Source organism: Pongo abelii, chromosome 4 (assembly GCF_028885655.2).
Source record: "Pongo abelii isolate AG06213 chromosome 4, NHGRI_mPonAbe1-v2.0_pri, whole genome shotgun sequence".
In the NCBI taxonomy this organism is placed as follows: Eukaryota; Metazoa; Chordata; class Mammalia; order Primates; family Hominidae; genus Pongo; species Pongo abelii.
The window spans coordinates 102397055-102421232 of NC_071989.2; the positions used below are offsets into that span (position 1 = coordinate 102397055).

The 24178-nt window shown below is 36.3% G+C and overlaps 1 protein-coding gene across 4 annotated transcripts in view; it reads left to right on the top strand.

Moving 5' to 3' along the window:
* Nucleotides 1–24178, top strand: part of SLF1 (SMC5-SMC6 complex localization factor 1) — a 74271-nt gene that overhangs the window by 28240 nt on the left and 21853 nt on the right. Inside the window, exons 6-14 of one of the 4 annotated variants that reach the window (XM_024247123.3) lie at nt 1671–1814; nt 3892–4038; nt 5455–5601; nt 6815–6937; nt 14196–14249; nt 15663–15821; nt 17770–17933; nt 22012–22140; nt 22699–22864. In XM_024247123.3, the coding sequence (XP_024102891.2) occupies nt 1671–1814; nt 3892–4038; nt 5455–5601; nt 6815–6937; nt 14196–14249; nt 15663–15821; nt 17770–17933; nt 22012–22140; nt 22699–22864 (1233 nt within the window). The remainder of the gene's footprint in view (nt 1–1670; nt 1815–3891; nt 4039–5454; nt 5602–6814; nt 6938–14195; nt 14250–15662; nt 15822–17769; nt 17934–22011; nt 22141–22698; nt 22865–24178) is intronic. The other 3 variants (XM_024247126.3, XM_054556456.2, XM_054556457.2) reach the window with 3 other exon arrangements.

Genomic DNA, 24178 nt, shown 5'->3' on the forward strand with positions numbered 1-24178 from the left:
TTGTTTAGCTGTATAGAAAATAGATTATTTAATTTCAAAACTTTCAAATATTATACCTTCTGTATCAGGTTGTGATTTTTAAATAGTTATGTAGGGTACTAGTATCATACATCTTAATTTACAGATTCATATGTAGCATCTGAAATGGACACATAAGTAAATATATTCAGGATTAGGAAACAGTTTATTTCTCACCTTGTTGCTGATGATAGTGGTATGTTCCCTTACATTCTCCGTAACGGGAATGTATATGGGATTAATTCATCCTGTATTCTGGACATTTTTTGAGGACCTAAGCCTATGGATTTATCCTCTCATTGCCAACCATGTAAAATTTAATGCCAGATACTCATTTCCCCCCACCTGCAAGTTGCGCTTAACAGAAATTGTTGTTGATACATTCTTTGGTCCCAGGAATAGGAAGGGTGAAAAGTCTTTATTTTCTTAGTTTTCAATTTCACCTTTCTGAGTTGCTGAAAAAGAAATTCAATCAGCTATTCTCAGGGATTATTCTATGGTTTCAGGATTGCAGCCTGCTAAAAGGACGGCCCTCATTTTAACATAGGAAGCCAAGTGCAAGTGAGAGGGAACTAAAGATCACCTTAAAGGCCTTAACATGTTTTGTTTTTTAATAATTGTTCCCTAGGAAGACTGTGATTCTTCAGTCTCTTTGGGTAGAGATTGTGAATCTCTGAAAATAGCGTGTCTTTTTTTAGATGGAGTCTTGCTCTGTTACCCAGGCTGGAGTGCAGTGGTATGATCTTGGCTCACTGCAGCCTCCGCCTCCCAAGTTCAAACAGTTCTCCTGCCTCGGCCTCCCGAGTAGCTGAGACTACAGGCATGGGCCACCATGGCTGGCTAATTTTTGTATTTTTAGTAGTGATGGGGTTTCACCATGTTGGGCAGGATGGTCTTGATCTTCTGACCTCGTGATCCACCCGCCTTGGCCTCCCAAAGTGCTGGGATTACAGGCATGAGCCACCGTGCCCAGCCTGAACAGCCTCTCATAAGTACATTTTGGGAACTGTCATGAACTTTTACTCCCAGCTTGTTTATATTACTAAACTTACAGAATTATATGTATAAGTATGTATGCAATAAATTTTAAAATAATTATTGGAAGTTGATTTATGAATTTAGCTTGGGTTCCTTGGCAAGAGAAATTTAGTTGTTTGAGATAGAGCTACATTAAGATAATTGTTGTTTATTGCTATTCAAGTAAGAGTATTGTGTAACCTTTTCCTCTCTATGTGGGGTATACTTGCAAGTCAGAAGTCTTACCAGGAAAAAACTGAAAAATAATCCAAGAAGAAGTCTGTCTATAATTGATGATTTGTAAAATCTAGATTGTAACTTTAGCTTGGACAGGGACTAGATAAAATATTTTTGTTCTTGGTTATTCATAAAAATGACTTGTTGTTAGTAGATGAACAAAGCATTACCTTTTCTTGAGATATACAGAAATCACTTTATTATTCAGGACCTTTACTATCACGATTCTTTCCCTGAAAGATTTTTATCAGTGTTTAACATCCTTTGATTTAAGAGGGTGCATTTTACCTACTTGTTTGACTAACAAAGTATTATAGTTAAGGTTGAGTACCATAAAATGTACATAATATTGAAAATACACTTAGATGATTGCTTAAACCATTTTTACATACATACAGAAAGAAATTCAGAATGATGAAGATTCCCAAACCAATTCTGTTTGGACTGAACATAGCAATGAAGAAACAAACAAAGATTTCAGGAAAGATGCAGGATTTCTTGAAATGAAAGGTGCCTTAAGAGAGACCATGTATAGAACCCAGGTAAACTTTATAGGCTGAAAAACATACATTTCTGATGTTTCTTATAGAATTGTTTGAGAGGCAAAGTATGGTGGAAAAAAACAGATTTTGGAATCAGAAGGCTGGTGTTTGAACCATGTGTTTATAGTCTGTGACTTGAACATGTTAGGAAATTGTCCTATGTCTCTGTTTTGGAACTCTTGTTGAAGTAATGTTTGTATGCATATGGAAATATACAGAGTTCCTTATACATAGTGTGTTCTCAACACATGGTAATTACTTAAAAACTGTATGTTTAGGTAACATTGTGTGTCTTATAAAGCATTTTTCTTACCTGAGAGCACAATATATATTTATAATTCATGTAAATTCAAGTATTTATATATAATAAAATTTAAAAATACACAAATGAAGTCTATTTTGATTAACTTGTAAAACAAACAGGAAGGACTTTGAACTTGGAGCAATAAAAAGTACCTCAAGAAAGCATATATGGTATGGTGGCTGTCAAGTACAACTTTTCAAACAGCAGTAGCAACCACAAAAAGGACATTGTTAGTTCTGCTCTAGAAGAGCTAATGTTCAGTTATGTTCACTTTCATATTGTGTTTTATAAAGCAGTCTATTTGGTTAATTTATCAAATTATTAAGTTGATAATTATTAGTCTAAACTAAAAGTTTTATGTATAACTAGGAAGAAATTCAGAATAAATTGTTTTTACCATATCTGTCAAGTATTTTCGAAAGATAATTCTAGGAATAATTTGGAACATTTTTTTTTTTTTTGAGACAGAGTCTTGCTGTTTCGCCCAGGCTGGACTGCAGTGGCACCATCTCAGCTCACTGCAAACTCTGCCTCCTGGGTTCACGCCATTCTCCTGCCTCAGCCTCCCGAGTAGCTGAGACTACAGGCGCCTGCCATTGCACCCGGCTAATTTTTTGTATTTTCTTAGTAGAGACGGGGTTTCACCGTGTTAGCCAGGATGGTCTCGATCTCCTGACCTCGTGATCCACCCGCCTCGGCCTCCCAGAGTGCTGGAATTACATATTTCCTTAAGAAATTGTATATGGCAAGATTTGCTAGAACTTTCCAAACTTAAAATGTTTTTGCATTTTTTCTGACTTTTCCAGTGTATATTGATATTTGTGACTTAGAAGACTACTTTTTGTAATTTACTATATGTGCATGTTTTAATGAGAAGCTTTTTTGAGTTGATGTGCCTCTTGTGAAATATGCATTGTAAACCACAGTATATAGCATTTTTACATATAGAAAGGAATGTAAAATGAAGATGGAGTTATTAAAATAAATTTAGTTTTGAATAAACATGGCAAAAGAATAAAATAGAAATTTTGTAAGATAAATGGAAATCATTAAAATACATCTACAGTCATGTACACATAATGATGTTTTGGTCAACAATGGACCCCATATATGACAGTGGTCCTATAAGATTATAATACCATATTTTTACTGTGTCCTTTCTATGTTTAGATACACTAATACTCATCATTGTGTTGCAGTTGCCTGCAGCATTTAATACTGTAACATGTCATAAAGATTTGTAACTTAGGAGCGATAGGCCATACCATATAGACTAGGTGTGTAGTAGACTATACCATCTAGGTTTGTGTAGGTAGACTCTAATGTTTGCACAATGACGAAATCAACTAACGATGTACTTCTCAAAACATATCCCCATTGTTAAGCAGTGCGTGACTGTATATATGTCTTCTTGAGTTCTTTTTAGGACTCAAATTATGTATGTAAAATTCAAGTAGAAATATCCTTTTTTAAAAATAGCTATTTTGGTATAATGAGTAAACAACATGATTTGTAATACTCATTAATTGGAATTCAGCACATAGGTAAACTAAAGCATATATGTTAACGTACTATAAAGCTTTGTGAACTGAAAACAATTATGTTCTGCTTTATCTTACATAATTCAGAGGGCTCTTTACTCTATTTAACCTTGTATGTGTATTTTACAAAACCTATGTTCCTGGATGGGTTTTTCTTTTGTGACTTGTGTTGATTGTGTTAAGGCTATATTTAATCCACAGTCTTAACTAAATTACGTTTACAAACATGCAGAAAGAAATGCAAAATCATGATGAAGATGTTAATGTTGGTTCTATTTTGACTCAACATCACAAAAAAGAAAAATTCAGTGGTTCCAGTAAAGATTTGAAATTTGTTAAAATGAGAAATACCTTTGGAAGGCATACATATGAAAATCAGGTACAACTTTCCAAATTAAAAATAATTTATTTATTTTTAATATATGTAGTGTTTATAGAACAGTTTTCTTTAGCTTTTAAAAAATATATAAAAATGAGTTATGTATCCAATAGCTAGATTAAGAAATAGAGCATTACCAGTTTTTAAGACCTGCTGTATTTTTTTTTTTTTTTTTTTTTTTGAGATGGAGTCTCGCTCTGTTACCAGGCTGGAATGCAGTGGCACAATCTCAGCTCACTGCAACCTCTGCCTCCTGGGTTCAAGCAATTCTCCTGCCTCAGCCTCCCTAGTAGCTGGGACTACAGGCGCACACCACCACACCTGGCTAATTTTTGTAATTTTTTCAGTAGAGACTGGGTTTTACCCTGTTGGCCAGGATGGTCTTGATCTCTTGACCTTGTAATCTGCCCACCTCGGCCTCACAAAGTACTTGGATTACAGGCGTGAGCCACTGCACCCAGCCTGCTATATCATTTTCTAATGCATCCCCTTTCTCCCTCTTACCTAGAATCTTTGTCTTAGAATTTGTGTTAATTATTTTCTTATTTTTCATTATAGTTTTAACAGCTGTGTGTGTATCTCTAACTGATATGGTTTAGCTTTGTCTATTCATGAACATTTTATAGTTTATGTTATTTATAGACTTCTTTTGCTGGTGTATATAAAATTTTATTGTTTGACTATGCCACAATTATATCTTTTATCCATTTTACTGTTGATAAGCCTTTGGGCTTCCTTTTGTTGGTTTATGTGTTTGATTGTTAAGTTTTTGCAATTATGAACAATTCTGCTATGAATAATATGAACATTATCTTGTATACCTCTTGGGATACATGTTTAGTAATTTCTCTAGCTTAGTTGGTATATTCCTAGGAATGGAGTTGCTGGGTCATAAGGACTGTGCATGTTCAACTGTACTAGGCAGTGTCCAACTTTTTTCAAAATATTTTATTAATGTACACCTACTGTGTCAGTGGATGAGATTTTCTGTTGTACGTACTTCTTTATTTTTATTTTTATTTTTTTGAGATGGAGTTTCACTCTAGTTGCTCAGGCTGGAGTGCAATGGCGCAATCTCAGCTCGCCACAACCTCCGCCTTCCAGGTTCAAGCGATTCACCTGCCTCAGCCTCCCAAGTAGCTGGGATTACAGGCATGTGCCACCACGCCTGGCTAATTTTGTATTTTTAGTAGAAACGGGATTTCTCCATGTTGGTCAGGCTGGTCTCCCGACCTCAGGTGATCCGCCCGCCTTGGCCTCCCAAAGTGCAGAGATTACAGGCGTGAGCCACCGTGCCTGGCCGTACTTCTTTATTTTTTAATATGGTATACTTGTATGAAAGTCACTCGAGTTTATTTGGATTTTGTAACATATGTCATTGATGTTGAGATTTAATTGTGGTCTAAATACATGTAGAAGGAAATTAAGAAAAAAGATGAAGATATTCAAAGGAGTTATACTTTGAGGAGAAAACGCAAGAAAGAAAAAGAAAGCAATTGCAAGAAAGACATTGAACATGAAAAAATAAAAAGTACCTTAAGGCACATATATAATAGAGATCAGGTAAAGCTTTGTAAGCTAAGCTATAGCTTTCTTTTTTATTTTTTGGCTGTTCTCTAATATGATCTAGATATATAATACTACATGTTTTAAGAAAAAATCTTGAGTCAATCTGGTGTAATATTCATAGTTAATATTCCAGTTAACTTTGGTTCACAGTAAGTGTACTTGTACATACATATACAAAGAAATCTGAGTTAATAATCAAGGTATTCAGTGAATTTTGTTTTGCCTGAATGTGATGAATAAGAAAAAGAAGCTGGAAAAGACTATTTCTTAAAATGAAAAAATCTTTAAAACTACATGTGTGTATAGTTGGGTAATACTTTCTAATGTAAATTTTATTTTTTATTTTGCTCTTTCTTTTGTATAGTACAGACCATTTTTAATGAGATGTCTTGTTTTTAAAATTGAATGCTTCTTGGGTAAATTTTCTCTAGAGTATGACTTTTTTTTTTTTTTACAATCTAAACCATACCATGGGCTGGATGCGGTGGCTCACACCTGTAATCCCAGCACTCTGGAAGGCCAACGGGGCAGATTGCTTGAGCTCTGGAGTTGGAGACCAGACTGGGCAACATGGTGAAACCCCATGTCTACCAAAAATACAAAAAATTAGCTGGCATGGTAGTGGGTGCCTGTGGTCCCAGCTGCTTGGGAGGCTGAAGTGGGAGGATTGCTTGAGCCTCAAAGGCAGAGGTTGCAGTGAGCCAAGATTGCACCACTGCACTCCAGCCTGGGTGACAAGAGTAAGACCCCATCTCAAAAATAAATACCTAAATACATAAATAAATGCCATATTACGTATATATGCATATATTCAGAAGAATTTCAGGAAAATGATAGAGGTAAATAAGTAATGAATTTTGTTTTGTATGACCATGGCAACAACAAAAAAGCAGTTCCAGGAATGATTTGGAACAGGATAAAGTGAAAAGTGCCTTAAGAAAGTACATATGTTGGCAGGAGCAAATAAAAAGAGTAAAAAGAAAAAAAAAAAGTACATATGTAAATATCAGTTAATTCTTTACAAATTGAAATGTTTGCTTTTTGAGCTTTTTCTTTCATTGTGTAATCTTGATATATGATTGTGAGGATCTTTGCTGTGGTTAACAAGGTATGAATGTGTTCCTCTTATATTGTCCTTTGTGATATCATCTGTGTTGACACTGTCTTTAGTACATTTTCTAAAGTCATTTTACTTTGCTATATGCAGAAAGAAATGAAGAATTCTATTTTTGCTGAATATGCCAAAGAATCAAAAGCCATGGCTATTAAGACAGATGTGGATGTTGTTGAAATAAAAAATACCTTAAGGAAGCACATATATAGGGCTCAGGTAAAACTTGGCACATGAAAAATTTTGTATAATATCGTGTCCTACTGTAGTGTATTCAAAATATAATTATATATACATATATACATATGATTCATTAGTATGTTTAATATGTCTTAAAATGACTTTCTTAGTTTATTAGTCTATTATACAGTAACGTATTTGGACATTTAGTAAATAGGCTGAATTCTCTGCTATTTATACCTCAATAATGTCACAGATAAGTCATGCGTTTGAAGTCTTGGCCATAAATTCTTTGCCTAGACCAATGCCCTAAAGTGTTTCCCTTATGTTTTCTTCTAGTAGTTTTATAGTTTCAGGTTTTACCTGGAAGTCTTTAATTCATTTTGAGTTGATTTTTGTATATGGTGAAGAAATAACAGTCTAGTTTTCATTCTGCTTATGATTATCCAGTTTTCCCAACATCAGTTATTGAAGACTGTCCTTTCCCCATGAATGTTCTTGGCACCTTGTCCAAAATCAGTTTGCTTTAAATATGTGGATTTATTTTTGGATTCTCTGCTCTTCACTGGTCTATATGTCTGTTTTTATACCAGTACCATGCTGTTTGGGTTACTATAGCTATACTTTGTGGTATACTTTGGAGTCAGGTAGTGTGTGCCTCCAGCTCAGCATTGCTTTGGGTACTTAGGGTCCTTCTTGCTCAGCATTGCTTTGGGTATCTAGGGTCTTTTGCGGTTGTTTACAAATTTTAGGATTGTTTTTCCTGTTTCACAGAAGAATGTCATTGATATTTTGATAGGGATTCCATTAAATTTGTAGATGACTTTGGGCAATTTGGTTATTTTAACCATATTCTTCAAACTCATGAACATGGAATGTCTTTCCATTTGTTTGTGTCCATGTCAATTTCTTTCATCAGTGTTTTTTAGTTTTTTCCTTGTAGAGATCTTTCACCTCCTTGGTTAAATATATTCCTAGGTATTTTATAATTTTTAGAGCTCTTGTAAATGGGATTGCTTCTATGATTGATTTATAGCTAGTTCATTATTGGCATATAAAATGCTACTGATTTTTGAATGTTAACTTTTTATCTCACAGCTTTACTGAATTCATTTATCAGTTTTAAGTGATTTTTTTTTGTCAAGTCTTCGTGTTTTTCTACGTATAAGATCATGTCGTCTCCAGAGAGGGACAATTTTACTTTTCCAATTTGGATGCCTTCTCTTTCTTTTCCTTGCCTGATTGCTCTGGTGAGGATGACTTTCAGTATGATGTTGAATAAAAGTGGTAAAAGTAGGCATTCTTTTCTAGTTGCGGTCCTTAGGGAATGGCTTTCATGTTTTTCCCATTTCACATAAGGTAGCTATGGGTTTGTCATGTATGACCTTTGTTATGTTGAAGTACTTCTGTGCCTAGTTGGTTGAGAGTTTTCATCATGAAGGGATGTTGAAGAAATTTTATTAAATGCTTTTTTGCATATATTGAAATAATCATATAGTTTTTGTCCTGCATTTTGTTTTTATTAATTTACTTATTTGTGTATGTTGAACCATCCTTGCATCCTTGGGATAAATACCACTTGATCGTGGTGTATTGTCTCTTTGCTATGTTGTTGGATTTAGTTTGCTAGCATTTTGTTAAGGATTTTTGCATCTGCTTTTCTCAGGGATATTGCCCTGTAGTTTTCTTTTTGTGTTGTGTCTTTGTCTGGTTTTGGTATCAGGGTAATGGTGGCCTTGTAGAATGAGTTAGGAAGAATTCCCTACCCTTCAGTTTTTTTGAAACAGTTTAAAAAGTATTGTTGATAGTTCTTTATACATTTGGTTGAATTCAGCAATAAAGTCTTTTGGTCCTGGGCTTTTTATTTGTTGTGAGAGTTTTATTACTGATTAAATCTCATTACTCATTGGTCTGTTCAGGTTTTCTGTTTCTTTCTGATTCAGTCTTGGTAGGTTATATGTGTCCAGGGATTTATCCATTTCCCCTAAGTTTTCTGATTTGTTAGTGTATAGTTCATAATAGTCTGTAATATTCTTTTGTGTTTCTATGATATCAGTTGTAATGTGTCCTTTTTCACTTCTGATTTTATTTGGGGTTTTTTCTTTTTTGTCTTTGTTAGTCTTGCTAATGGCTTATTGATTTTGTTTATCTTTTTAAAAAATTAACTTATTTGTTTCATTGATCCTTTCTGTTTTTAAGTCTATTTTGTTTCGTTCTACTCTTTATTATTTATTTAAAATTTATTTATATATCTTTAATAAATATTTATTTATAATTAATCTAAATAATAATAGATCTTTATTATTTCCTTCTACTAATTTGGGGTTTGGTTTGTTCTTGCTGTTCTTGTTCCTTGAGGTGCATTGTTACGTTGATTATTTGAGATCTTTCTACTTTTTAGATATAGGCATTTTTTCTATAAATGTCCCTTTTAGTGCTACTTTTGGTGTATTCTATAGGTTTTGGTATGTTGTGTTTCCATTTTTATTTATTATAAGAAATGTTTTATTTCCTTCTCAATTACTTCATTGATCCAGTGGTCGTTTAGGAACATGTGATTTTATTTACATGTATTTGTACAGTTTCCAAAGTTTTTCTTACTGATTTTTAGTGTTATTCCATTGTTGTCTGAGAAAGATACTTGATATGACTTCAGATCTTTTCAAATTTGTTGAGACTTGTTCTGTGGCCTAATGTCTATCCTGAAGAATGTCCCATATACTAATGAGAAGAATGTGTATTCTGCAGCTGTTAGATAAAATGTTCTCCAAAGGTCTGTTAGGTTCATTTGTTCTAAAGTGCAGTTTAAATCCAATGTCTGTTTTTTGATTTTCTGTTTCGATAATCTGTCCAAGGCTTAGAATGGGGTATTAGAGTCCCCAACTGTTACTGTGTTGAAGTCTCTGTCTCCCTCTAGATCTAGTAATATTTGCTTTATATATCTGGGTGCTCCAAGTTGGGTACATAGATATTTAGAATTGTTACATCTTCTTGCGGAATTGATCTTTTTATCAGTGCGTAATGACCTTCTTTATCTCTTTTTACAGTTTTTAACTTAGAAAGTTTTTTCTGATGTAAGTTTAGCTACTTCTGCTCGCTTTGGTTTCCGTTCTTGTGGAATATCTTTTTCCATTCTTCTTCACTTTCAGTCTTTATGTGTTTTAACAGGTGGAGAGAGTTTCTTATAGGCAACACACTGCTTATTTAATACATGTAGCCAGTCAGCCAGTCTATATCTTTTATGTGGAGAATTTAATCCATCTACATTCAAGGTTATTATGGGTGAGGACTTACTCCTGTTATTTTGTTAATTGTTTTGTGGTTGTTTTGTATGTCCTTTTTTCATTTCTTCTTTTGTTGTTTATCATTGCAGTTGGGTTTTTTTTTTTTTTTTTGTATTGGTAACATTTGGCTCTTTTCTCATTTGTATTTTTGCTTTACAGTGAGTTTTATACTTTCTTGTGTTTTCATGGTGGTAGATATCATCTGTTTGCTTCCAATTGTAGGACTTGTGTAAACATTTCTTGTGTGGTTGGTCTGTTAGTAATGAATTCTCTGTTTTTGCTTGTCCAGGAAATACTTTATTTCTCCATTAGTTTTGAAGGATAGGTTTTCTGGGTATAATATTCTTGCCTGTTGAGTTGGGTTTGTTGTTGTTGTTTTTGTTTTTTTTTTTTGCCTTTCAATACTATGAATGTGTCATCTTATTCTTTCCTGGCTTATAAGGCTTCTGCTGAGAAATCTGTTGTCACCCTGATTGGGATTTCCTTATATGTGACTTTATGCTTTTTCTCTTGATGTTTTTAGAGTTCTTTCTTTGTCTTTGACTTTTGATAGTTTGACTGTAATGTGCCTTAGAGACCTTTGAGGATTGAATCTATTTGGAAATAGCTCTTACAACACTTGGGACGTTTTCAGCTATTGTTTTAAAATAGTTCCATCTGGAACTCTCACAATTGGAACATTTCATTACTTTATGGCTTCCCATATGTCATTTAGGCTTTTTTTCGTTTTGTCTGTTATTTCAAAAGACCTGTCTTCATGTTTAGAAATAGTTTCTTTTGCTTGATCTAGTCTATTGCTGAAGCTCTCTGTTATATTTTTTATTTCATTTGTTGAATTCTTAAGTTCCAGGATTTCTATTTGGTTCTTTTCTATGATTATCTCTTTGTTGAATTTCTCATTGAGATCATGAATTATTTACCTGCTTACTTTGTATTGTTCATCTGTGTTCTTTTGTATCTCACTGAGTTTTTTTAATATCATCATTTTAATTTTTTTCAGGAATTTCATTGGTTTCCTTTTTGTTGGAATCTGTTGCTGGAGAATTATTGTGTTCCTTTACAGGTGCCATGTTGTCTTGCTTTTTCACCTTTCTTGTGTAGTTATGTTGCTATCTGTGTATCTGGTGTAACAGTCACTTCAAATTTTGTGAATTGGTTTTCATAGGTTTTTTCTATAGTTGTATCTATAGTGTTGTTTGGATAGAGTGCTTTAGTTTTGCCAGATGTGAGCACACTGGTGTAGTCTTCATATGATTTCTTAATCTGTAGTCATCCACAGTGTTATCTTTGAGTTTGTCAGTGGCTTCGGCTACATTTGTTAGTGGAGGCTATAATGAAGTGTTGCTGGGGATGTGGACACAGGCATGTGGTCCTTGGGCAGCACTGGTGGTGGCAGCAGGCTGTGCATGCTGGTTCTTGGGTCCTGGGCAATATACATGGACACCAGTCATTGCAGGTCTGGGTAGGCCAATCCCTGTGCCTCCTGGTGGCTTGCTTGGGTGCCAGCAGTGACAGTAGTGGGATGAGTGGGTCCTCAGGTCTCTGGGTGGTGTGCATGGCATTCGTGATGGCAGTAGTGGTTGCGTGCCAATCCTCGGGCCCCCAAGTAGCAAACATGGGTGTCAGCAGTGGTGGAAATAGGCTGAGCAGGCCAGGTGGCACATGTGGGTGGTTACCAGCAGCAGCAGCTTGACATGCTCATCCTTTGATCCCCCTAAGTTGTTTGCATAGGTGCTCCTGGTAGCTGGTGTGATGGGTCGATCCACAGGTTCTCAGACGATGTGCTGGGGTCCCAGCAGCAGTGGCAGTTGGCAGAGTGGGCTGTCCTAGGCCCCCCAGATGGTGTATTTGGGCACCTGGTTGGTGAATGGGTGGGTTGATCCTGATGTTCCTGGATGACAAGTGCAGGTGGCATTGCCAGAGGCTGCATGCAGGTCTAATCTGTTCCTAGGCCCCTGATGGTGGGCGTGGCTGCCAGCTGTGGTAAGTGAGGCAGGTCTGTTCACAGGCTGCTCAAGTATCAGCTCACATATCAGCGTGCTTAAGTGCCTGTTGCAGTGGGCCAGGTAGGCCTGTTATCAGGCCTCTTGGTGGTTACACAGGCACCAAGAGTGTTGGACAGGGATGGGTTGATACCTGTTCTCCCTGGCAGTGCACTTGGGCTCTGGTGTCAGTGCTAGTAGTCGGAGTAGGGTAGGCCTTTCCTCAGGCCCCCCCGATAGCTCCTGCAGCCTCTGGCTGCAGCAGACAAGGTGGTCTGATCCCCACGTCCTCGTATTGTGCATTTACACAGTGGTGGCGGTGGCATAGGCCTGTCTTCAGGCTTCCAGATGGCGCTTGTGGGCACCAGTGGCAGGCAGAGTGGATCTATCTGTAAGCCCTGGGACAACCCCCGGTGGGCCACTCCTCAGGCTTCCTGAAGCCACATGCAAGTGCATGACGACACTGCTGCTGGGCAGGGTTTGAAACACACAGAAACTCTGTGGGACAGGGTTTCTGCCAGTGACAGAGGCCCCAGGCAGGTGGCTCTCAGGATCTGAGGAGCTCCTGCTTTGGCTCCTTTTGTCCCCAGGGTGGCCTCCCTGGTGCACTCCACCTCCTACTCCTCAGGATGTAGGACACTGTGTAGGTGAGAGTGCTGGCCACCTAGTTGCATTGTTGACTCCAGCTGGCATCATGACACTGCAGCTCTCTGGGTGGACAGGAATATCAGTGGGGCTCCTGGCTTGTGGATATCCAAGGACTGTTGGGCCACAGAGCAGGATGTAGTCTGGTAGTGTCTGGGCTCTCAAAATGGCGCCGTGCTGCAGCCTCTTGGGTGCCAGCAAATTATGTGGGACTCAGCGTGTACTCTTTCTTCGGAATAATGCCATTGAGTGGACTCCAGGCAGCTTTCTAAACTAGTGTCTGGGCCCGTGAGGACTAAGGGGCTCTCCGGTCGCTAGGATTGCAGGAATTCATGGTGGGAATGTGGATCTGTGTAGATCTCTCTTGTTTTTCCCATTCGTAGTGGATAGTTTCTCCAGGCTCCTAGCCAGTTCCATTTGAGCCAGCTGCTTTGCTTCTCTGTCTTTGCTTGCCTCAGAGATTCCCTGCCACTTTTGAATTGTAATGTTCTCTCTTAGATGCCCTATTCAGTGTGTGATTATCTACTCACTGTTTTAGTCCTTTGTGGAAGAGTTGAGTGCCAAGCACTTCTAAGTCAGCCATCTTGAAGCCCCCTTCTTCCAGGGTGTTTTTTTGTTTGTTTGTTTGTTTGTTTGTTTTTGAGACAGGGTCTAGCTCTGTTGCCCAGGCTGGAGTGCAGTGGCGCAATCTCAGCTCACTACAACCTGCGCTTCCCAGGTTCAAGCAATTCTCCTGCCTCAGCCTCCTGAGAGTAGCCGGGATTACAGGCGCCTGCCACCACGCCTGGCTAATTTTTGTATATTTAATAGAGACGGGGTTTTGCCATGTTGGCCAGGCTGTTCTCAAACTCCTGACCTCAGGTGATCTGTCCAGCTTGGCCTTCCAAAGTGCTGGGATTACAGGTGTGAGCCACAGCACCCAGCCTCAGGGTATTATCTCTTTATTATATTTGTTGCAGATATTTTTCCAGGATAATCTTTTAAATATGCAATTATAGGTGTTTTAAAACAATAAGATTTGACATATGGTTATATAGCAAACATAACTGACGTTTTTTTCTCCTATGTACCCCTGTACAAAATGCTCTCCCCACTTATATTTCTAATAATTACGATACTAAGGACAATGGACCTCTTCAGATCTTCAAAGTGAATATGACTTAATTATTGTAATTTAGAAGGAGAAAATAGAGAAATGCTTATAGTCGTGAGAGTTCCCCAAAATAATAAAAGTTGCTAGTTTGAGTAAATATGAGTATCATATTAATTATAGCTATTAATGTGTTCCTGGATCTGTTTCATATGTTTTTCCAAGGTTTTGGGGAAGCTGAAGTGTATTTTTCAATCTTAAAATGTTGTTTTAATTATATGGTTGCTCTTTTCTAGGCTGTCAGATACAACTGCATTAGAATAGATAAACAACCAGTGTACAACGTAGAGGTAAGGGGCTTGGAGCAGCATTGGTGATGGGGGCAAAGAAGAAGTTTTGTGTTTTGTTATTATTAGTTATTTTGAATAAAAGTAATGTGTTGTATGCACAATAAAAGGTAATGTGTTATATGCACAAATAAAGAAATACAGTTTCTCTAATCAGAAATGATAAAAATATTCTGTCAAAACTCCCCCCAAAATTTCCGTATAATAGTAAAAAATGATCACAAATGTTAAAAATACACCTTGTGCTTATGACAGGTGAAATATACATTCCTGTTCTCATGTTTCATAACTTTCATAATGACTACTTTTAGATTAAAATTTTTTGGTATGATATTTACAAAAGTGTATTTTGTTATTTAAAGAAAATGATACCTTTATTTTACATACTTTCATTTCAGAACAAAATAAACAAACCTACAATACATATATCCAATCCATTGTTAAATTAGGGAGGGAATCGGGCTTGAGGCCCTTGTTTCCTTATTTATTCTTCTAAAGTTGATTTTTTAATTCCATGTAGTCTTTTAAAGTATTTTTGACTCAAATTATTCAAGGTAGTTACTTTTATTATTAAGAATAGTTTGACCAAGGGGAATGTATTTTGTGAAGCTCTTAGAGTTATATAAATACACAACCTCAGAGTGATTTTATGGTTCTCCCAATCAGTTTTCACTTTTTGCAAATATTGCTTGTGCTTGATGATATCTTAACATTTTTAAGATATTTTAACAGACAAGAGTTCATTTTTAAGTTTAAAAGAAAACCAAAAAATAATTTTTCACCTAAAGAACTATGTCGTTGTAGCTCTTTCTCTTTTTTTATCAACCAAACTCTGCAAATTCCTATTAAAGGTTTTCTTTTAGAGATAGTATTTTCCCTTACTACTGAAGGCAACAGAAAATAATTAATATAACAAGTAATAAAATACATTCATACATATCATTCTCTTTGAACTACATAGTCTCATCCAGCAGCAAGGCCAGGAATTATCTTCATTTCACAGATGAGGAAATTAAAATTTGTTACTAGGCCGGGCGCAGTGGCTTACGCCTACAATCCCAGCACTTTGGGAAGCCGAGGCAAGTGGATCACCTGAGGTCAGGAGTTCGAGACCAGCCTGGCCAACATGGTGAAACTCCGTCTCTACTAAGAATACAAAAATTAGCTTGGTGTGGTGGCACGCATCCGTAGGCCCAGCTATTCAGGAGGCTGAGGCAGGAGAATCACTTGAACCTGGGAGACGGAAGTTGCAAGTGAGCCGAGATTGCATCACTGCATTCCAGCCTGGGTAACAGAGTGAGACTTCGTCTCAAATAAATAAATAAATAAATAAATAATAAATTCTTACTAATTCATGATTTGATTGCAAAATTTTACCTTTCTTTTCTCTGAATCATAGAATCTTTCCTTTCTTAGGTTAAAAATGCTGAATTTCCCAGAGGTGTATTAAATTTAATTGAAAGCCTCATAGAAGGACAGTTTTTTAAAGAAGCAATTGAGGAACTTTCCACTTTGCAGGCACGTTATATCCCTCCTGTATGCGTTCTTCATGCCCTTCTAGAGAACGTTCTACAGGTAAGAGCAGCCTTAAGGATTTACAATCTTTTTTTCAAAGAATGTTAAAATGTGAACCTTTTCTCACTTTTTGTGTGTTTACAGTTTATTTTCCCTGTTCAGTGTTTTTTTTTTTTCTTCATTTTACTAATGCAGTACCCATTTATTACCACTCTTCTGTTTTCCAGCTATATACTAAGTACTACTCTTAGTGCTTTAGCTAATGATTTTCTCAGGATTTCTAAGATAATTTTGTTTTGGGGAAAAAGGTTATCTAATTTTTCTCACGGCAGTAAAGTATCAAATATAAAATTCAGATTACGGTGATCTAGAATTACATTTGGTAAATTATTCCATTAGTACATTGATGATTATCATTTTTATTTATAGTATACATAATGAACATACTCTGTTTAAAAAGAAAAAGAGACAAGGTCCCTCTCTGTTGCCCGGGCTGGACTGCAGTGGTGTGATCATGGCTCACGGTGGCCTCAACCTCCTGGGCTCAAGTAGTCCCCCTGCTTCAGCCTCCCAAGTAGCTGGGACAGTAGGTGCGTGCCACCATGCCTGGCTAATTTTTAAATTTTTTGTGGAGATGGAGTCTTGCTATGTTGCCCATGCTGGGAACATACCCAAACTGTGTAAACCAATAGGAGCAAATATTCAAAGATAGCTTTCTAGTCATGCCCTTCACCAAGATGCTAATTTGATAACATAACAGGCATAAGCTTTGTCAGGTATGTTATGTTGGTGATAAGTAAGCATGTTGCATGAATAGTTTCTTACCTTTAGTTCCTTTCAGGTAACATTTGAGACCTCTTAAATCTCACTATAATTGTGAAAAGGAAAATGTATATTCCATCTAAGGTAGTGTTAATAGAAGGGATTACCCAATGTATAGATAGAGTCATCCCTTGCTATCACAGGATATTGGTTTCAGGACCTTTGTGGATACTGAAATCTGCACATAATCAAGTCCTGCAGTTGGTTCTTCAGAACCTGCACTTGTAGGAAAAGTCAGCCCTCCACATACGAAGGTTTTACATCCTGTGAATACTGTATTTTTAAAGGTTTTTCTTTTAGAGGTAATTGTAAAATTTTCCCTTACTACTAGGGAAAAAAATTTCCTTCACTACTGAAGGCAATAGAAAATAATTAATACAATAACTAATAAGATACATTGATACATATCATCCTCTTTGAACTACATAATCTCATTCAGCAGCAAGGGCAGGAATTATCTTTATTTTACAGGTGAGGAAATTAAAACTTCTTAGTAGGCCGGGTGCTGTGGCTCACACCTGTAATCCCAGCACTTTGAGAGGCCGAGGCCTCCCAAATACAGAATACTGTATTTAGTTGCAGATGTAGGACCTATGGATGTGAAGGGTAGGCTGCATTTATTGGAAAAAATTCATGTGTAAGTGGACCCATGCAGTTTAAACCTGTTATTCAGGTATCAGCTGTACATAGAGTGTGCCTGTCTCTCAGTTGCTTAATTAAATTAGCTAAACATGATGCTTCCATCTGCTCTCTTTTGTCTAAACACATATATTTGGCAAGAAACTTAGGCCAGGGTTAGGCCAGGCGTGGTGGCTCACACCTGTAATCCCAGCACTTTGGGAGGCTGAGGTGGGCAGATCACAAGGTCGGGAGTTCGAGACTATCCTGGCCAACATAGTGAAACCCCATCTCTACTAAAAATACAAAAATTAGCCAGGCGTGGTGGTGGGCGCCTGTAGTCCCAGCTACTCAGGAGGCTGAGGCAGGAAAATCGCTTGAACCTAGGAGGCGGAGGTTGAGGTGAGCCAAGATTGTGCCACTGCACTCCAGCCTGGGTGACAGAGCCAGACTCCGTCTCAAAAAAGAAAGTTAGGGCAGGGTTACTGTTTTGGTTTTAAACTGAATTAGCGAGTCAAACTACTTTTAGCTATAGTGTTTTATTTGTTTGTTTATTTTTAAATAATAGGATAACATAGATACATTTTCTGGTCGATACTTTCATATATTGTCAGCTCTTCTTCACCTGCATCCTCCTTGGAAGTCTCCAGCCATGTCAAGATATTATTTAGAGTTGTTTCAGTGTCCAACTTGTATGAAAGGAGCATGGTCTTTAGTAGAAGTCCTTATCAGGTAAGGAATTTCACATTTGACGATGCTACATTTCATTGAGTAGTTGTTAGGCTAATTATTTTTTTAAGATACTGATGAAAGAAGTATCTACTTTTGGAAAAGTTTTGTTGCAAATACAAATATGTATTGTATTTATTGCAAAACTTATGAAAAGGCAAATCTGTATTGGTCATGTTTTTCAGTCTGTTTCCTAAAAAAATAAAAAGTGAATGCCTGAAATGGACTCACTAGAAAGCCAGATCATTATTATTTTTAACAAAATATAAATTTGCGTATTGTTTTTTAAATGAAGAAAATTAATTTATGGAATATGCATATCATCAGTTTTTGTCACCAAAAGTGTAGACATTTGTAACTATAGTATCTATTTTAGGGCTTCAGTTATATTTTTTTCAGCTAGAAATTTGAATTTTAAAACAGAACTTAATATTTCCTAAATATGTCATCTCTTTTATGCTTCTGCACATGCTGTCACTGCCTAGACCTTCCTCTGTCTTTCAGATGTTAGTGTCTCCAGAAATTCTGTTTCACCTTCTTTCTCCCTGACAGAAAATGTTTTCCCCTTGCTATTCAAATAACTGTATTTGATAACCCTTATTCTTCTTTTCTTTTTTTGAGACATGAGTCTTGCTCTGTCACCCAGGCTGGAGTGCAGTGGCCTGATCTTGGCTCACTGTAACCTCTGCCTTCCAGGCTCAAGCAATTCTTACGCCTTAGCCTTCTAAGTAGCTAGAATTACAGGCATGTGCTTCCACGTCCAGCTAATTTTTGTATTTTTTCATTTTTAGTAGAGATGGGCTTTCACCATGTTGGCCAGGCTGGTCTCGAGTTGCTGGCCTCAAGTGATCTGCCTGACTTGGCCTCCCAAAGTGCTGGGATTATAGGAGTGGACCATCACACCTGGTTGGGAAGATCTTTTTTTTTTTTTTTTTTTTTTTTAATTTAAGTGTCCAGTTTCAGGAGGTTCATAGTGGAGAAAGGACACCTGACTAGCCATACAAAGGCTAGACCTCTGGTTAGCTCTTTGAGATCATAAAGATTCGCATACCATCTTGGTTGTGATATATTTAAAGTGAGCTAATCAGTTAACCAGCATGCATTTATTCATTCTTTTAACAAATTCTTGAGTACTTATGGAGAGCCAGACACTGTACTACATTTTAGGGATTAAAAAGATGATTTAAATAACAGTTCCTGCACTTTGAAAGTGACTGAGATGTAAACAATACCAGCACAAAAGTACAAGCCCAACAGTACAAGCCCAGCATAGGTATATGATGTGAGGAAATAGAGTTTATGTGGCTGGTATCTTTCATAATTTCCAAATCTATTCCTTTCTTCGCTGTCAATTGTCTTTATTTTAAAGTTCCTATTCTTATATAAACTATTGCAGTAGCTGCTTTATTGATCTTGGGTCTACTTTTTTCCTTTTAATTTTTCTTCCAAAGTACCGCCCCAGTATGCTCTTTCCAAAGTGATCTTGTCATTTCCCATATTAAAGTCCTTCATTGACTCACATACATTGAACTACCCATAGAAGATGGTTCAAATTTCTTAGCGAAATACGTAAGACCCTTCATGAGTTAGCCCTTATATATGTCTCAGTTCTCATCTTCACCACTTTCTTGAATGTGTCCAATCGTTATTTTCCATATCCTGTCTTTTGCTCTTATGTTTTCTGAATTTCCTAGTTTTTTTGTTTGTTTGTTTTGTTTTGTTTTTTAAGACACTCTGTTGCCCAGACTGGAGTGCAATGGCACAATCACGGCTCACTGCAGCCTGAAACTCCCAGGCTCAGGTGATCCTCCCGCCTCAGCCTCCTGAATAGCTGGGACTACAGGCGTGTGCTCCCATGCCTGGCTAGTTTTGTATTTTTTGTAGAAATGGGGTTTTACCATGTTTCCCAGGCTGGTCTCCAACACTTGAGCTCAAGCTTTCTGCCCGCCTCAGCCTCCCAAAGTGCCAGGAGTAAAGGCATGAGCCACCATGCCTGACTGCTTCGTTTCACTTCTCTTCTCTCTTCTCCTTTGTCTCTTGTCTTCACTTTTCTTCCTTTCCTTTTTCCCTTTTCTTTTCTCTTCTTTCCTTTTCGAATCTCACGGTCACCAAGGACAGAGTGCAGTGGCGGGATCATAGCTCACTGCAATCTTGAACTCCTGGGTTCAGGCCACTCTCCTGCCTCAGCCTCCTGAGTACCTGGGACTACAGGTGCCCACCATCATACCTGGCTAATTTTGTTGTTGTGGTGGTGGTTGTAGTTTGTTTGTTTTTTGAGAAGAAGTTTCGCTCTGTTGCCCAGGCTGGAGTGCAGTGGCGCGATCTTGGCTCATTGCCACCTACGCCTCCCGGGATCAAGCGATTCTCCTGCCTCAGCCTCCCAAGTAGCTGGGATTACAGGCATGCGCCACCACGCCTTGCTGATTTTTTTTTTGTATTTGGTAGAGATGCGGTTTCACCATGTTGGTCAGGCTGGTCTCGAACTCCTGACCTTAGGTGATCCACCCGCCTCCACTTCCCAAAGTGCTGGGATTACAGGCATGAGCTACTGTGCCAGGCCTACATGACTAATTTTTAAATTTTTTGTAGAGGTGAAGTCTCCCTGTGTTGCCCAGGCTGGTCTCAAATTCCTGGGCTCAAGCAATCCTCCTACCTTGTCCTCCCAAAGCGCTGGGATTACAGGAATGGGCCACCATGCTCAGCCATAGTTTTCCCTTAAAATGCAATTTAGCTGCCACTTTCTTACTCTTGACCTTTCCTTTAAGTTTGTCACTCACATTAGGCCTATGACTTTCTTAAGGATAGGTGCACAGTCTTATTTTTCTTTCTTTAAACTTCCCTCTTACAGAAGGTGTTCAGTCTTAATATCTCCATCCTTAATATCTAATATAATGCCTGGAATGTAAGTGCTTAATAAAGGTTTGGATGAATTTATTGATACTATAGGCGATAGATTTTGGGCAGCTTAAAAATAGACTTTTAAACAAACAAAAATACCCAGATTTCATTTCAAAATAATGGGGTACAGGGGAGGTGCTTAGGGAAGTGGTAGGAATATAAGTGAGCTAAGTGATACTAGTCTCTACTTTTGTATATATTTGAAATATTCCATAATGCATAGAGAAACGTAAGTTCTCTATCTCTGACAGTTTTCAGAAAGACTGATTAACTATATGGGCATGAAGGATCTTATAGACAGATTGAATATTAAATAAATTGTTAAATTTAAAGCTACTAAGGACTCTCCTGAGAATGTTGTATTAAAAAAGAAGACAGGGACAGTGGAGACAGAGGTAGAAAGTTATAAGTGCATTGTTGATATAATCAATAAGAAAGGTGGGAGATTATAATGAATAGTGTTACCTAGTAGACACTATTTCTTAAATCCTAGAGTTCTGAGTAATCTTCTATTCTCTTTAAAAATATATTACAGAAGTGTGCTGTCTGACCCAATACCACTAGCCATATCTATTTATATTTAAATTTTATTCAGACTAAGTAATTAAAAATGTGGGTCCTTGGGTATACAAGCCACATTTCAAGTGTCTAGTAGAACATATACATCATCACAGAAAGTTCAGTTGGAGAGGACTGCTCTAGAAGACAGAAAGAAAATAAAATAATGAATTTTTAAAACTCTAAAAAAAGTAGCCCTAAATAATCTTCATTTACTAACTAATGAAAAAGAAAGTAATCTTGGGTAAGAAAGAGGAGGATTCTGGCGAGTATTATAAATTGAGAGGTTAGCTGGTCATTTAAATCAAAAGGACTTAATGAAATTCTTTGTTCTCATCAGAGAAATAAAGAGCACAAAGGGAGAGTACCTGCTAGTCATTAAATATTATAATCACTTGAAAATTTGAGAAATTAGATCTATTAAGAATTAAGTACTCATGAGATATTTGACATTGTTTAATTTTTGAAGGAAGAAATGCATTAATAAAATTTTGTTGAACTTGCTTTCTATTTTAAGAAAATTTTATTAAAATTCCAGCAGTATTCTAGAAGGAGAAATATTTTGTTCACAAATGACTTAGTGAATTGCTTGTATGTTATAGCTTTTTGGGTTCATGTTTTTCAGGTCTTGCCTTTTCAATGAAAGCTTTTGTCATCAAATTTCAGAAAATATTGGCTCCAAGGTGCTCCACCTGACGCTGCTCAAATTTTTTTTTAATTTAATTGAAAGTGAAGTACAACATCTGAGTCAAAAGTAAGTTCTAATCGCAAAAATAACACTTTTCTAAATTTCTGTTGTTTTTATGCACCTTTTTTTTTTACAATTATTATAAATATATTTCTAAAAAGTCGCCTTGTTTTCTATTTTAAGGTAGATTTGTTTTTAAAACATATTTCCAGATATTCTCAGTGGGACTGAAGGTTTATATGCCCCTTTAAAAAATTTCCTCAGTTCACTTCCACTGTTCATTTGGATGGATAAGAGTGTTTTCATTTTTTAGGATTTAAAAAAAATTCTTTAGTAATTGAATGCTGAGTAAAAAACTACACCAATTTTAAACACTGAGCCTACAATGGTAAGTTTTGCTCCTGCTCTAAAACTTGCAGATAGATTACTGTGTATATATACATTGTCAGTGACTTTATTGAACTGGGGCCATTTTTTATATTTTGTCCTTTATTACAATTGTTATAATATTTATATTTTATGATCTATGCTCAAAAATTGCATTTTTTTTGACAGGAGAGATGTCAAGTAATTGTCATGATCAAATTGGCTTAAAGATATACTTTTTGTTTATATTTTAATTAGGTTGTATGACTGGTCAGATTCTCAGAATCTGAAAATAACAGGAAAGGCAATGCTTCTTGAAATTTTTTGGTCAGGAAGTGAAACCTCTGGGCTTTTGACCAAACCAGTAAATATGCTTTTGGAATGGACTATATATTCTCACAAGGAAAAATGCAAGTCTAATGATGTAAGTAGGATTAATTTATAGATGAATAGTCTATGGAAAAAGCACTTTGAATTATTTACCTTTTCCTCTCCTCTTTATTCTTTGGATCACTTGAAAACGATTAAAATGTACCCAAATATGTCATTGTTTTCTATTTAGTTTATCTAGTTTTAAGGTAAAAGGTCCTTGGAGACTGGTTCCTTCATCGTCTCATGTTTGCGTGTAGTAGCTAGTGAATTATTTGATAGTTACTGCTAAGAAATCTCTAGTTACTTACCTTTCTAGATTTTTTACTTTTGTGCAATTTGATTCATGAAGAACTTAAGATTTAAAAATAAATGAGTGAATCCATACAATTTTTGAGGGGTTCACTAATAAATATTAATATTTATTAGTATTAGTATTATTTTAAAACTACCTTTTTTGATGTTGAGTTACTTTCTGAAATATTTGTTTATAAGTCGATTTTGCCTGTCATTAGAAATTTAACATATAGTGATTTTAGTGTATTATCCATCTCAAGGATAATAGTGTATATAGCAACATAACTGTGGCACATTTTGGTTGCATAATAAATATTAGTCACCTTTTTCCTTTTCAGAATGATCTCCCTTTGGAATTATATTATCTACTTTTTTGCATTATATCATTCATTTCTGCTCTTTTAATTTTTTTTTTTTACTTGTATCTTCTTGAATCTTTTTTTCTTTTTAGTCTTCATTTCTAATACATCCACTTAATATAAATTACCCATTGAGTACAACTTCACATTCATTTCGTAGTTTGATACTTTAACCTAGAGTGCTGTTTTTTTTTTTCAAAGTATTTTCTATTGTTAATTTTGATTTACCTCTTTGATCCAAGAGATATTTTTAAAAGGTGTTTTAAGATTTCTAGATAGATGGGTTTTGTTTGTTTGGCTGTGCTTTTTTTTGGTTAGTTTCTAATAGTCAATTATAGTTAAAGAATGCACCTTATGCAATTTCTGCTTTCTGAAATTTACTGAAGTTCTCTTTTTGGCTCCATATAAGACTAGGAACCAGAATGTGTTTTTTCTGTTGGATTGGATCAAACTTCATAATTGTTTTAATCAGTCCTTCTGAATCAACTTTGTTGATTTGCTCATCTATTTATGTTTAAGTTTCTGCTTTATGTATGCTAATGACACATTCATAACTGATATATCATGACTACTAGTTATGATCCTATAACTGCCACTTAGGTAATATCTTTTTCAGGGATCGTAAGCATAGTAGTTAGGGTGGAGAGCTCTGGTATCAAACTACCATGAAGTCTGTCTTAACAAAAATGCTTATGTAGTTTCTCATCAAATAC